The following is a 15,750-nucleotide window of genomic DNA, read 5'->3' as shown; positions in this document are numbered from 1 at the left end:
CAGTGTGGCTCTGGAAGGGAGCGCTGGCAGAGTGGAGTGGAGATTCTGTAGGATTTGTTTTTGAACCATTGATATTGTCCCAGAAGAGCAGCAGGGACTCTCTCCTCACTATGAAGGCTCGGGAGAGGAGCTAGACAGAGGACCACACAGAGACAGTATCAGTCACTTATCAGTGACTTATCAGTCACTTACCAATTCTCTGCATCCTAGCATTGTAGAGAGAGAGGCTGAGAAGGCCTCCAGGAGTGTGTTGTTCACATGCTGCATTTTATAGCTGAGGAAACGGGTCTAGGGAAGGGGAAGAGCCTTTTCCAAGATTCTCTACCTGGTTTAGCAGCAGGAACAGTAATATTGTTGAAGCCTCTGAGAAAGGAAAGGGTGCCCTTTGTTGCTCCACGCTCTACTCTGACTGCACATGAAGCACCAGGACTGTGTCGTTAGGCTCAAGACTCTGGTTCATTCACTCCTGGATGCATTTCACCAATATTTAGCACCTACTCCCTGCCTGGCCTATTCTGCACCCTCGAGATACAGCACTGAAAAAGGGCCAAGCGCTTGCCCTCATGGAGCTGACATTCTGGTGTCGGATGCAGGAGCAGACATCCTCATGTAGATACTTCTCTTTCTGTCCTTGGTACAGTATTTTTGCAATTAGAGGCTACTTTATTTAAAAGTAATTTAAAATTTCTATCCGAACATTCAGAACAAAATAGAGACATTCAGTTGAATTAGTGACTTCAGACCTGTTTGGTTGTTTTTTCCCCATAACAAAGGCAGCTGCAAGCAAAACAGATTTTGGTTCTCTGTAAGGAAGGGATTTTATCTGAATTGTTCAGAAGGAGCAGGCTGTCTCTCAGGGTAGCGTGTCCTGTCATTGTCATTTAATTTGACAAACACTAAAGTCAAAGCTTAGCTGACCCAGACACTGGGATATAAAGATGAATAAGAAATAACCCTTAGGGACTTCCCGGGTGGTCCAGTGGTTAAGAATCCTCCCTGCAATGCAGGGGACATGGGTTCCATCTCTGGCTGGGGAACTGAGATGATCCCACATGCCATGAAGCAATAAACCCATGTGCCACAACTAGAGAATCTGCGTGCTGCAATGAAAGATCCCACATGCCACAACTAAGACCCGACACAGTCAAATAAATAAATATTAAAAAAAAAAAAAAAGAAACAGCCTTGTTCTTACAGAACTTACAGTCTTGTAGATGCAAAAGGGATTAAAAATCACTTTTATTTTAGTTCCAACAGACTTTTTTGAACATTTAGTATTTACCAGATATGAAGCTCAAGTTTACTGTCAACTCTGAGTTTTTATGTCACTTATTATTTTTTTATTTTCAAGATCAATAGCTATCACTAAATTAGTAGCGAGTGTAAAATATCCTTTAATTAAGGAGAAACTGGTGATTGTTAGGTTTATGCTAAGAGAGGGGAATGTCTATGCAAATGAGAGTCTTTCCCTTTGTGTAGTAACCACTTGGACTTTCTCTTACATCCTTCACACCAGTTACAGAGATCCGTGGTGGCGTCAGGTGAGAAGCAGTTACCAGTGGAGTACCGCATCAGCAAGAGGTAAGAGGGGTCCTTCCTTGGCAGGGACTCTGGTCACACCTGCTGGCCGCCCTGGCACAGATGACTAAAGGTCAGCAGCGGTCATTCAGGTGCCATCGGAGATTCCACTGGAGAACCTATATAGTTCAGGTTTATATCTGTGCATTCTTGCTGAGAGGGAGCAATATCCACTCCCCTCACCCAAGGGCCTTTCACAGGCTGTTACATGGTCTGAGGACTTAAAGCTGAAAAAGCTTCTAAGCCCTAGACCAAAAATTAAGTATGTAGTTGTTCTCCTAAGCAGGATTGCTTTTCCAGAAAGTCTCTATTCAAAATTTGACTTTACAGAATTCTAGTTCCACCTCCTGATTCATATTCAAAGCGTGACTTGCCACCACTCAGGCAAGAGGGAAGGCCAGAATCTCTGGATCTGGTGGCTTCTCTAGAGGGGAAGATCCAGCCGCATTCCCTCCCCTCCATCCCTCATCAGCCCCACTGCAGCCCTTGGTTTGCGCTCTAAGGACAGTATGGATGATACAGTAAGGGGAGGGTCCCCACCGGAGCCGTGGGAGACAGCGAGGACATCCTTGGGGAGAGGCCAGACCTCAGGCTGGGTGGATGGTTTTGTAGTCTGGGAAGTGAAGTGAGTGATGAAAGCTTTGATTCAGAATCCTTTGGCTTAACTTACTTGGTCTGGTTTACATTAGGAAGTTATTTTCTAAGTTTGGGACCTTTTACATTAGGAAGTTATTTTCTAAGTTGTGAAAGATCCATATAACTTCAGCTTCATTGCTTTGCTAATCTTTCTGACATTGAGGTGTCAAGGGGAAAATTCCACTTTCTGTTCTGCTTTCAGGGGAAGGAGGTGGTATTCTCCTTACTTTCCAGGTAGAGACGGAGCCCCTCATTGCCTCCCCTCAGTCACCACCCCCACCCCCAGCCACTACATTGCACTCATTTGAATTGGGGTTCTGCCCTCACAGGGCTTCTCAGTGGCTCAGATGGTAAAGAATCTGCCTACAATGTGGGAGACCAGGCTTCAGTTCCTGGGTGGGAAAGGTCCCGTGGAGGAGGAAATGGCTACCCACTCCAGTGTTCTTGCCTGGGAAATCCCATGGACAGCGGAGCCTGGCGGGCTACAGTCCATGGGGTCGCAGAGTCAGATACCACTGAGTGACTAACCTTTCACTTTCTGTCCTCACAGCTTCACTAGAACTTCTCCCTCAAAGGTCACCAGTGAATTCCTAATCACTAAATTGTTTTCCTGCACAGAAACCTCCACTGACTCTTTGTTATCCACTAAGACCGGATTCCTGAACCCGGGGTCCTCAGCTTACACAACGTGCCCTGAGCCTGCTCTTCTAGCCTGATTTCCCGTTACTTCTCTCATAGACCAGCTGCTTTCATGTTGATATATGTCACCCCGCCGCATCTGCACCTGCACCATTTCTTCAGCCTGAAATACCCCTGTGTTTTTTGTGTCTATTGAAATTTTATGCACCCTTCAAAATTTGGCCTACATATCCATCTTACTGCCATGCCAGTCAAAATTAACATCTCCTTCCTCTGTGCTCCTCAGGACTTTAGGGGCTGGTTCTCATTTTTCTACTTCGATTTATACTCGTTGTATTTGTGTACATTTGTGTGTCTCTTCAAATGAGCTCTTTGAACACAGAAGCTTTGTCTTGAGTACCTTTGTAAACCTTAGCTCCCACAGCATAGCACTATGCATGTACTCTATACAAAGGGATAAACAAATTAATCCATCATTTATAGACCCAGATGTGCCAGGATACTTCCCTTAAGAGCCCTCACCATCTCCCTAGGAGACTCACTGGTTTGCTTCCTTACTTCCCAGGGACCTGCATTCTGATCCCAAATCCTCCACTTTATCAGAACCTCAATAAGACATTCAGGAAAAAAGACTGAACTTTGCTCTTTGGCCTTTGACCTATCATGGTTTGTCTTGGAGTAGAGCAGAAGAACAGAGATTTTTCTGCATTTTACAGCAATCACCAGCTTACAGCCTACAAAGCATTTTCATAAGCATCGTCTGTCATGATCTTCATAAGTCTCTGTAATAGATATTATCACCCCCGTTTGATGGATGAATGCATTTCCTGTCCTCCCTGCCTGCCTTCCTTCTGGCAGTTGACATCATTCATTCATTCAGTTAGTCATTTCTGGCATCAGATCACTAATGCTTCAACTTGTGGTGTGTTTTAGTGCCTGGCTGAAGGACACTGTTGACCCAGTGCTGGTGACCCTTGACCATCGCATTGCTGCCCTCACGGGCCTTGATGTCCAGCCCCCCTATGCAGAGTATCTCCAGGTGGTGAACTATGGAATTGGAGGGCACTATGAGCCTCACTTTGACCATGCTACGGTAACTATGGGGTCAGTGACCATCTCCTGGGGGTAGGGAAAGAGGGTATTATTTATTTCTCTGAGGCAGAGCTCTAATAGGGCCCCCAGGGAACATTGAAATCTTAGAACAAAGGTTCATGTTCTAGGTATATCTGAAAGTCTTAGTTTCAAGCTGATAGCTGCTGACTCATCTTTTTACTAAAACTCATTGAAAAATACTACAATGACTGGATTTTATGACATGTAAATTATATCAGTTAAACTCTTCTGTAACAAAATAATATGTCTCTTTGGCAAATAATTAGGAATTCCAGTCTTATTACTTGGCATGTTTACAGAATAATTATCTGTAACATTTTATATATTATTTCACTAAAAACCTGAAGATACAATGAACCACCAGTCCTTTCACTGAAAAGTGAAAGTGAAAGTCACTTAGTTGTGTCTGACTCTTTGCTACCCCATGGACTGTGTAGGTCAGAAGGCTGGAGTCGGTAACCTTTCCCTTCTCCAGGGGATCTTCCCAACACAGGGATCGAACCCAGGTCTCCCACATTGCAGGTGATTCTTTACCAGTTGAGCCACAAGGGAAGCCCAAGAATACTGGAGTGGGTAGCCTATCCCTTCTCCAGCTGCTCTTCCTGACCTAGGAATTGAACTTGGGTCTCCTGCATTGCAGGCGGATTCTTTACCAGCTGAACTATCAGGGAAGCCTTTCCCTACTAACAAGCAATTTAGTTTGATTAGTATACAATTCACTTATATGTGTATCTAATAAATTGGTAAAAGGAAAAAAAGTATACTGAGTAACTGCCAGCCAAGACAGGCACATACGTGACCAGGTATAGCTCAAGCTCTCCCCCGTCTGGGACTCCCCCATTTTTCTCCTCCCTGTATTGTGGTGGAATACTGGTACCTTCTGGTTGTTGCTCTGGTGCCTTCTGCATAAAATAATGATGTGTTCTATTTTTGTCTCAGTCACCAAGCAGCCCACTGTACAGAATGAACTCGGGGAACCGGGTAGCAACATTTATGATCTATGTGAGTCTTCCTTTGGAGGGACCGGGGTTTCTTAATGATTATTCCTCTCTCTTTTATTTTATGGTTTTCAAAGCAATATAAGATACTGATTTTATGTGATATTCACAGCAGAAAAAAATCTCCAGGATGTTTGTAAATTTCATACAGCACTCTCATTAGGCACCATAGGAGGAATAAAAAAATACATGTCAGCTCCTGCCCTCAAAGAACTGACGTTATGTAGACCTAACTGTGACCTTGTCGTTGGCTGTGATTAGGAACAACACAGGAAGGGGATGTGGTTCTCTTTCTTTGAGGTCCCATAGACTACTTGCTGTTTAAAAGCATGGAGCTTTTAAAGGTCATTGATGAGGTCGTGGAGCTGTGAGGGTAAGAGAGGAGAGAAATGAAGCAGCTGTGATTATGAGAAGGAAGAACAGAGATGCCTACAGAGAAGTTCAATAAGTGTGGCTCTCTCATATGTAATGAAAATTTTCTTATCTCCTTATAAAGTCTTCAGTTAACTCTACATTACTCCCCCTTAAAACAGTAAATTGGCCTCTTCTCCTAGTTTCTGACCTGACCCTATAGAATTTGGACCCGGTCTTTATTATCTCACCGATCCTCTTCCTGTCAGATCATGTGGTTTTGCCTCCTTCTCTTTGGACAAGTCATAATATCAGTCATCTGTCATTTAAAGCATAAGAGGTGTATTATAATGTTAAATATAAATGCTCTACATTACAGCCTAGGATGAGGGCCTGGTTTCAGGCTCCTTAGAGTAGCAGACACCCCAGCCTAGCACCCCCGCTTTCCTTAGCCCTGTATCTGGTCTCCACAGTGCAGCCAAGAAAGGACAGACGCCAGCACTCCATAGTCTTATTGCTGGCAATCCCAACGTGGCTTTTTTCACATGGCTTGGTTTTCACTTTCTGCAAAACTGGAAAGCTGCCACTGCCAGTGGTGTCTGGCCTCTTGTGGTCATTCTGAACATTCTGATCAGGAAGAGGGATGGCTGACGTCAGCTCTCCGGGCAGGGCACATGGCTTGGATCAGCAGCTAGTGCATCTCTGGTTGATGACTCAAGCTGGCATGGGAGGTCACAATCTGTGAAGTCATAGACAGTTGATGTCTTTGGACATCAACCAAAGAACAGGACGTCCAGGGGCCACAATCTCTCTGTTCTTTATCCCCCTAGTGTCTTCTGCAGCTGACTCCCTGACTAGAGAGGCCTGGTTACCATGGTAAGGATAGCACAGATGCAGGAGTCCAGCAGTTTTAAATGGCAAATGCAAGTGTGTCTGTGTTTGGATTTTAAGCCTCTGATACATAGTGGAATGGCATGTGTTTGGATTTGGAGTCAGTTGGCCTGATTCAGGTTCTGCCACTTAACATATGGCCTCAGCACAACTCACAATTCTCTGAGCTTGTTTTCTTGCTCTGCACCTCATCACAGGGCTGTCAGGAGGACCTGATGAAGTCAGGTGAGGGGATATCTCTCTGTGAAGTTTCATACAGTATGTTTTTATCATTCTATCCTAGAAAGCAAGTATAGGATTCCACGAAAGGGACTGTGGGACCTAGGAAATGATAGCTTATTCCCAGTTCTTTCATCTTCAGATTAGGGTTAAGACCATCATAAACATTTCTGAAGACAAGAGATAAGGTTTGTGGAGAATATAAGAATAATATTATAGGGGGAAAATAATCTTTAAGAAGTAGAGGATTGAGTTGAAATCAGGTTAGTGATTTTCTGCTCAGACTGGATATAAGATCAGTCCCAGTACAAAGCAGTGGAAGGTTTACAGAGGGAAGATTTCCCGGCCCTCCACCAAGCTCACAATCCATGCCCTGCTCTGGAGCCTCTCTGCACACTGCTCCAATTCTCTTCAATCTGTTGCTTGAGTCCTTCCACCCCACTGTGCTATGACACCACAGGTAGTGTGCAAGAGTGCCATATAGTGGTTACCAGCAGGGTCTTTGTAGTCAGATAGCATTGCCTCAGCTCTAGTCCTGGCTTGGAGTTATGTGACCTTTTGTAAACCACTCAGTCTCTCTGAGACTCGGCTTCCTTATCCCTAGACTGTGAATAACAACAATCTTATCTAAGGACGATATATTTGTTGTGAGGAATAAGGACTTAGTATGATGCCTAACGTACGGTCATTGCTCAATAAATGTCAACTATTATAGTTAAACTATAAAAGTGGTTTTTTTTTCCTGAATGGTACGATGATGAATAATATAAAGTATTTTAAAGTATTTTCCAGTATTTTTCAAAGTGTTTAGGTTGTGTATTCTTTGAAAATCAGTAAAAAAAACTCTTTAAGTAAACATATCTATAATTCTAGGATATACCAGTGGTGAAGCTCTTTAGCTGAGGTTACCTGGAGAGGGTCTGAGTGATCTGGGTAAGACACCAAAGGGGCAATCAGTAGTTCTTATGAAGCCCAGCTTTCAAAACAGCAAGTGTTCTGTAAGCCATTGGTCATGATGCATTACTAGGCTGTGAAATCAATTTAGTGGATCTCGTCAGCATTTAAGAAATCTGAACTAGAAGAGAATAAAATAAAATTGAAAATAACAGACAGTATCTCATGTAGTAAGAATGTTCTATGAAACTTAGGGACATGTCTGTGTGTCTTGGGCTGTGATATAAACTAAATTTCTTCCTGAGGGTCTCAAAGTTTGGACCTACTCATGGTAACCCTCAGTAAGGATGTTAGCTGGAAGGATAAGGATGTTAGCTGGAAGGGTAAAGAAAGGGGGGACTTCTAAATGTTGTCCTCTCGTGGCCATGCAGGCAAACACTGATGCCACTGAGTAGGCTGTCTTCATTCCTAAATTGGGTGATTGTCTTTCCTTAAGTATTGCTCCTAGAGTCGAAAGAGGGGCACACAGGAGGGAAATTTATGCAGAAATGACATCAGATGTCACAGGGAGCAGAGTAAGGCAGTCGGGCTACTTCAGCTCTGGCTTTCCCTCTGGCCTTGTAGTTGAGCTCGGTGGAAGCCGGAGGAGCCACAGCCTTCATCTACGGCAACTTCAGCGTTCCTGTGGTCAAGGTGAGTGTGGGTCTGATGCCAACGGGTGATTTTTAGGATTGTTCGAACTAACACCTCAACTTTCATGCTGTCTGTGCTTGCACGCCTGTCCTGGGAGGGGGGCAAAAAAGAGGTCTTTCTTGATTTCCAGAATCAAAGATAGTTCCTCAGTTTTCTTGACTACTGCATTTACTTGTACCTCTATTTTTTTTAATCTTATTTACACTTGTATTACAAGTAGATGATGTATTACAAGTAGATGCCTTCCTATTACAGTAGAACTCCTCAAAGGTGAGAAATCTTTTATTCCTCTTCAGAATCTCAGCAGCAACTGGTCCCTTCAATCATTCTTTAAGTAAATACTGGGGGCTAGAGGCACTCAGAGTACAGAGGAAAGGTCATAGTCCTTGCCTCCAGGAGCTCACGGAGAGGTTAACAGGCAATAATGGAATATACTGCAAGAAGAGCTAAAAAGTCAAGCAAGGCATTAGAGGAGGGCCAATGTGGTAAGAGGTTTAATGAATGAGTATCTCCCCCAAATTTCAGAGCAATCAATCAATCAGTCAGGGATGACAGCCCTTAATTACTTCAGGAATGAAATGAAGACAAATAATTGAGATCGTGCCTTCTAGCACTTAGCACAGTGCCCAGCACATCCTAAGCATTCAATAAGTAAATGCCGGGTGTTTAGCAAAATTCAGCGGTTTGGCCAGAGATAAAGTAAGTGTGTAGGAGAGAAATCTGAGTATAAGAGGTAGAAAGAATATAGAAGATTTGGAGTCAGAACACTTGGGTTTGAGTTCTGACATTGATCCTCCTTAGTTACATTATTTAAAGCCCCTAAGCCTCAACTTCCTTTCTGCTAAGGTGGAAATGACAATGATGCCTGCTTCCTGGGGGTGTTATTAGGAAGTGCCTAAGAAAGGCTAAGCATCAGAATGAAGTTCTTAGTTGTGTGAGGAATATTTTGCTCCCCCTTGTGCTTTTTGTTGAGTGCCTGGCCTCAGTGATCCCGTGACACCCTGTGCTCCCCTTTCCCCTGGCACCTGTCAGTCTCCTCCTGGTTTGTTTTTATGTCTCTCTCCCACGAGACTATGAGCTCCCTGAGAGCAGAATTGATCATGATTTGTCTCTGCATCCACAGGGTCTGGAGAAGGGCAGGGCCCTCAGTCAGTAAGGCATCAGTGAATGAGTCAATGGCAGCTTGTCTACCATTTTGTGCCATTTTATGTATTCCTTGCCCCCATCTGCATGGACGGTTTTCTTGGTTAATGACATGCATGCATTTGTCCTCAGTCAGGTGCTTCCCTAGCACTGAGACTCTGGGCTGACCTGGCCTGGGGCGGGGTCTGCTTGCTTTCAGAATGCAGCTCTATTTTGGTGGAACCTGCACAGGAGTGGTGAAGGGGATGGTGACACACTTCATGCTGCCTGCCCTGTCCTGGTAGGAGATAAATGGGGTAAGGCCTGCCTTTCTGGGCATGGGAAAGGGGTGAGGGGTTCAGGGGAAAGTGAAATAGGGGTTGGATAGAACATAACATAGCCTGTCATTCCAAAAGCTTTGTAACAGGGACTTCCCTGGTGGCCCAGTGGTTAAAACTCTGAGCTTCCATTGCAGGGGCCCTGGATTTGATCCCTGGTCTGGGAACTAAGATCCCACATACTGTGTGGCAAAAAGAAATAAAGAAGAAAATTTCTTGAACTGAATAAAAATGAAAACACAACAAATTAACTTTAAAAAAATTAAATGGAAAATAGCAAAATTAGGGGGAAAAAAGCTTCACAGCAATGCCACATTATACTGAGGTGATCAGATTCTGGGCTAGTGGCCACCAGTACCTTAGGAACCCATAAAGGGGAGGCTTCTGTCCTATAGCCAGTGTCAGTAAAAGTTGACTGGCCTGACCAGACAGGCCCTGATTCCTCAGGACAGCTAAAGAAGAATCAGTGCAAAGTCCCACTCCTCTGTTCCAAGGAGAAAACCATCAGGTGCTTTCCCATAAGGAGAGGTCAAAGAAAGAAGAGATAAGTAAGGGACACACTCACATCATACGTGTCCACGAGAACTTAGCTCTTAAGACAGAAAAAGCAGAAGAGGGACTCTTGTGCTGAGGTGGACCTGACCAGGGGGGTCCATGCCTTTTCTCTCACTACCCTGAAATGGTACCCTGTGGGAGGAGGGGCTTTCAGGAGCTACATGAAGGGGAAATGACCACAGTACCCATGGGTTTGAAAATTAAGTCTCTAGTAGATAGGACCTGTGGGGACTTTTTCCAGGGACCACTGCCCTTCTTGCTCTTTATTGCTACTGGAAGCAACATCTTGTAGTCTGTGACAGGCCTGGGACCAAGGAGAGGCAAGCGAGTCCCCAGGGGTATGGAATTTCATGACCCTGTGAGTATTGCCTCTGTCTGATCTGCTGAGCCTGCTCCTCTGCCTCCCCGTTCTCCCTCAGTGGCCAACAAGTGGATACACGAGTACGGACAGGAATTCCGCAGACCCTGCAGCTCGAGACCTGAAGACTAAAGTGTTGGCAGAGAGAAGCTGGAGAAGGCCTTCGGCTTTCCAAAGAAGCCGGAAGTAAAAAGCTAGGGTAAGAGAGCAGAAAGGGGAGCAAGCTTCTGGAGGAGGCCCTTGTCAGCACTGTCTGTTCCTTGCAAATGGGAGACAAGGAAGTAGTCTCTAGCAGGGACATTGTTTCTCCTCAAGCTATGACTCACAGCAGAATGAACAAGACAAAGGAGGGGGCCTGAAGGCTGGAGAGAGAAGTTTCTGGAGCTCAGACTCTCTTTTGGAAACAGGGCCTATCAACAGTCTCCAGGGTTTGGTCGGTGGGGCCTTCGCCACTTGAGCCTTGACCACAGGGGCCCAGAGTGGCAGTAAGGCCCCTGCAGCCAACGCCTGACTCCCACGTGCCCTTCTGCCCACTGACTCCTGCTGAAGGCTGAGCAGGGGGTGTCTCTGTATCAGGAGTGTACCTCATGTGATGACTTTTTTAAAGCAGACAGTAACTTTTTAAAAAAATATGATTCTTAAATACAGCCATTAAAATTTTTAATAGTCATAAAAAGTGTTTACAGATCATTTTTCACAACCATGAACATTCTTATGTTGTAACGTTATGTGAAAACAGCAGAGCAGAATGTTTTATTTATGTATAATCTCATCTTGGCTCATCTCCCACCACTCCCCGCTCAGTGCATTCCAGACGCATTCTATTTCTTAAAACCGACATTGGTCCCACTCTTCAGGTCTTTGCACTCACTGCTGCCACCGGGGCTGAGCCCTCCTCATCATTCCACTCTTGAATCAGTGTCGCTTCAGAGAGAACTTCTCTGACACCCATCCTTCTAGCCATTTTGTTCACATAGGCCAACTTTATTTTCTTCCTAACACTTTTCTCAAAGTTACTTTATTCATTTAATTGTGGTCAGTTGCCTGCCCTGCATGGTGAGTGCTTTAAGACCCCTCTCTGCTTTGTAAATGCCTCACTCAATTTTTCAGTATTTGTTTATTTGCCTAGCTGCTTGCACTCCTTATACCTCTTGGTATACCCCCAGAAAAAGGTCTGTTTCAAATAAGTAGGCATTCAGCAAATATTTTTGGATAAATGAGTAAGAAGGCCTCCTTTGAGCTATGCTTTGGAGGACGGGTAGGATTCTTATAGGCAGAGTCTAATGAGGAGCAGCACTTCCCAGCAGGACTGGCATGAGCTAAGGCTGCAGTGATGAGTGACTGATATTTGAGCACTTGTGCAAAATGAACATTCTAGGCAACGTGGCTGTTTCCTCAACAGGAGATGGGGGTGTGTGTTGTGCTCACTGAGAAGCCACACAGGTAAAAGGCTAGATGCTTAGAGGCTGTGCTGCCTCTGCCCCCTCCCTGTACCACACACGCCAGGATTTCTGCCTCCCAGAGCTCCGTGGGCCCCGAGGAAAAGGTCCTGGTGTGCTGATATCCGGGGTCCAGCAGAGCCTCTGTGAGCACCTGTCACCAATAGTTCTGCTGAGTGCATCCGGACTCTGGAAGCCCTCTTACTAAATTACTGTCACATAAGTGAGCAAAAACAGTTTCCCCCTCCCCTTCTGAGTTCTTAGGAGCTCTGAGTTCTTATAGAGGTTCTGAAACCTCTACAGTAAAAGACATTAACAGGAGGAACATAAAGAAGTTTATTAACTTGTATATATCATGTATACATGGGAGATACCCAAGGGAAAATGAGTAATTTCCTGAGGTGGCTTAGAACTCGGGATGAAATACTGTCTTAAGAAAGAAAGGAAAGAGGGGAGGTAAGCTGCTTAGATTTTTAGGAACAATGAATAGTCCTTAGAAAGGGCCCACAGATGGGAGATACGATAGTGATTGTCTGGGCATGGTGTCCACTTGTGGTCTCGTCTCCTGTGCAGTTTTCCTTGGTTGGTAAAACTCTCGAGGGAATGTCAGACAACTGAGTTCCTTTTGGAGCATCTGTCTTCAGGCTGGTGAGGGGAGTTTAGAGAAAAGGGTGCAGCTGCGGGGTCCCAACAATGCTTAGTATGTAGGTAGCTATTTCTAAATAGGACTGACCGTGGCTTGGTGCATAGCTTGTTTATAATTTTGCTTTTCTTTCTTGCACTGTTCTTCGGCCATTTTTCTAACAGCTTTCTCTCCAAACTGGGCTCCTGGTGTTGCAATTGTATCCTCACAAGACTTGCTCCAGGGAAGATTATTTACGTTAATGACTGTTAACATTGTCAGTAGTAACATACTAACCACGTACTCTTGGCCAGGCACTGTGCTAAGAACTGAGGTAGGTGTACTTGCCTCCTTCAAGCCTCACAATGAACAGGTACTATTATCTCCACTTTATAGATGAGGGAAACTGAGGCAGAGAATATGTAACTTGCCTGAGGTTACATAGCTATAAAGTGGCAGAGGCAGTAGTCAAAATACAGGTGTCTCCCCAAAGATCTCTTTTTCAAAATTTCTTTTAAAACTTCACACAACACTGTAAAGCAACTATATTCCAATAAATTTTTATAGCAATGAAAAAAATTTTCAACTGAAGTACAGTTTCAGGTATACAGTGAAGTGATTCAGTGACATGTGTGTCAGTGATTCAGATTCTTTTCCCTTAGAGATTATTACAGGATATTAACCATAGCTCCCTGTGCTGTGGTAGGTCCGTGTTGGTGATCTATTTTATCTATAGTAGTGTGTATATGTTAGCCGCAGACTCCTAATTTACCCCCCGCCCTTTTCCCCTCTGGTAAATAAGCTTGTTTTCTATGTCTGTGAGTCTGTTTCTGGTTTGTAAATAAGTTCTTTTGTATCATTTTTTTAGGTTCCACATATAAGCAGTATCATGAGATACTGGTCTTTCTTTGTCTAGGTTACTTTACTTAGTATGATAATCTTTAAGTGCATCTATGGACTTGAAAGAAATAGAAAATATGAATTACCAATTCCTATTCACCAGCACTTAAACAAAATTCTCCAAGCCAGGCTTCAGCAATACGTGAACCGTGAACTTCCAGATGTTCAAGTTGGTTTTAGGAAAGGCAGAGGAACCAGAGATAAAATTGCCAACATCCACTGGATCATGGAAAAAGGAAGAGAGTTCCAGAAAAACATCTATTTCTGCTTTATTGACTATGCCAAAGCCTTTGACTGTGTGGATCACAAGAAACTGTGGAAAATTCTGAAAGAGATGGGAATACCAGACCATCTGACCTGCCTGTTGAGAAACCTGTATGCAGGTCAGGAAGCAACAGTTAGAACTGGACATGGAACAGACTGGTTCCAAATAGGAAAAGGAGTACGTCAAGGCTGTATATTGTCACCCTGCTTATTTAACTTCTATGCAGAGTACATCATGAGAAATGCTGGGCTGGAAGAAGCACAAGCTGGAATCAAGATTGCCGGGAGAAATATCAATCACCTCAGATATGCAGATGACACCACCCTTAAGGCAGAAAGTGAAGAGGAACTCAAAAGCCTCTGATGAAAGTGAAAAAGAGAGTGAAAAAGCTGGCTTAAAACTCAACATTCAGAAAACAAAGATCATGGCATCCAGTCCCATCACTTCATGGGAAATAGATGGGGAAACAGTGTCAGACTTTATTTTGGGGGGCTCCCAAATCACTGCAGATGGTGACTGCAGCCATGAAATTAAAAGACGCTTACTCCTTGGAAGGAAAGTTATGACCAATCTAGATAGTGTATTCAAAAGCAGAGATGTTACTTTGCCAACAAAGGTCCGTCTAGTCAATTACGGTTTTTCCGTAATTGGTCATGTATGGATGTGAGAGTTGGACTGTGAAGAAAGCTGAGTGCTGAAGAATTGATGCTTTTGAACTGTGGTGTTGGAGAAGACTCTTGAGAGTCCCTTGGACTGCAAGGAGATCCAACCAGTTCATTCTAAAGGAAATCAGTCCTGGGTGTTCTTTGGAAGGACTGATGCTAAAACTGAAACTCCAATACTTTGGCCACCTGATGCGAAGAGTTGACTCATTGGAAAAGACTCTGATGCTGGGAGGGATTGGGGGCAGGAGGAAAAGGGGACGACAGAGGATGAGATGGCTGGATGGCATCACCGACTCAGACATGAGTTTGGGTGAACTCTGGGAGTTGGTGATGGACAGGGAAGCCTGGCGTGCTGCAGTTCCTGGGGTCGCAAAGAGTCAATTCATGGGGTCGCAGAGTCAGACACGACTGAGCGACCGAACTGAAACTAATCAGTGTAAAACTCCCAACAGAACTCCCAGGTGGCACCAGTGGGAAAGAGCCCGCCTGCCAGTGCAGGAAACATTAAGAGACATGGGTTTGATCCCCAGGTCAGGAAGATCCCCTGAAGAAGAGCACAGCAACCCACTCCAGTATTGTTGCCTGGAGAATCCCATGGGGACAGAGGAGCCTGGTGGGCTACAGTCCCTAGGGTCAGACAGGACTGAAGTGACTTAGCACACACGCAGCAACAAACAAGTCCAGCACCAGATGCCTTCACAGGCAAATTCTACCAAACATTTAAAGAGTTAACACTTATCCTTCTGAAACAATTCCAAAAAAACTGCAGAGGAAGGAACACTTCCAAGCTCATTCTATGAGGCCACCATCACTATGATACCAAAACCAGACAAAGATATCACAAAACAGAGAGAAAATTACAAGCCAGTATCACTGATGTAGATGCAGAAGTCCTCACTGAAATGCTAGCAGACCAACTCCAGTAAAAAGGATCATACAGTATGATCCAGTCGGATTTATCTCAGGGATGCAAGGATTCTTCAACATCCACACATCAGTGTGATATACCACATTAACAAATTGAATAAAAATTATATGATCATCTCAATAGATGCAGAAAAAGCTTTTGATAAAATTCAACATCCATTTATGATAAAAACTCTCCAGAAAGTGGGCAAAGGAACCTACCTCAACATAGTAAAGGCCATATATGACAAACCCACATCTAACATCATACTCAGCGGTGAAAAACTGAAACATTGATTATCAGGGGAAAAAAAAACCTCTCTCCTTGTATTGCTCAGTTAACTACCCAGTTAACTGTTTCCTCCATCCACCTATATGGCCAGCCAGTTGGCTAGTCTCAGGTTCCGAGGTTTCGCCTGGCCACAGGCTGGGTTTCTAGCAAACTGCTGGGAGAGGAAGCCAGCTCTAGGAATATGGGAGCCTCTTGAGTTTACATAACTTTCTGAGCCCTGGACCCAGACTGAGAATGTGTTGACTCTGGCCACTGATGGGGCAGCCAGCTGGGGCA

General features: G+C 44.4%; 1 protein-coding gene across 1 annotated transcript in view; it reads left to right on the top strand.

Moving 5' to 3' along the window:
• The window catches only part of P4HA3 (prolyl 4-hydroxylase subunit alpha 3), a 40,526-nt gene extending 29,510 nt beyond the window's left edge, over positions 1 to 11,016 (top strand). The window contains exons 8-13 of the mRNA XM_068989017.1: positions 1,517 to 1,581; positions 3,787 to 3,946; positions 4,906 to 4,968; positions 7,944 to 8,012; positions 9,355 to 9,451; positions 10,447 to 11,016. Of these exons, the coding sequence (XP_068845118.1) occupies positions 1,517 to 1,581; positions 3,787 to 3,946; positions 4,906 to 4,968; positions 7,944 to 8,012; positions 9,355 to 9,451; positions 10,447 to 10,517 (525 nt within the window). The 3' untranslated portion in view covers positions 10,518 to 11,016. The remainder of the gene's footprint in view (positions 1 to 1,516; positions 1,582 to 3,786; positions 3,947 to 4,905; positions 4,969 to 7,943; positions 8,013 to 9,354; positions 9,452 to 10,446) is intronic.
• Positions 11,017 to 15,750: the final 4,734 nt, after the last annotated feature.

Source organism: Capricornis sumatraensis, chromosome 16, assembly GCF_032405125.1.
Source record: "Capricornis sumatraensis isolate serow.1 chromosome 16, serow.2, whole genome shotgun sequence".
Lineage (NCBI taxonomy): Eukaryota > Metazoa > Chordata > Mammalia > Artiodactyla > Bovidae > Capricornis > Capricornis sumatraensis.
This window is presented reverse-complemented; position numbering and strand designations above follow the sequence as displayed.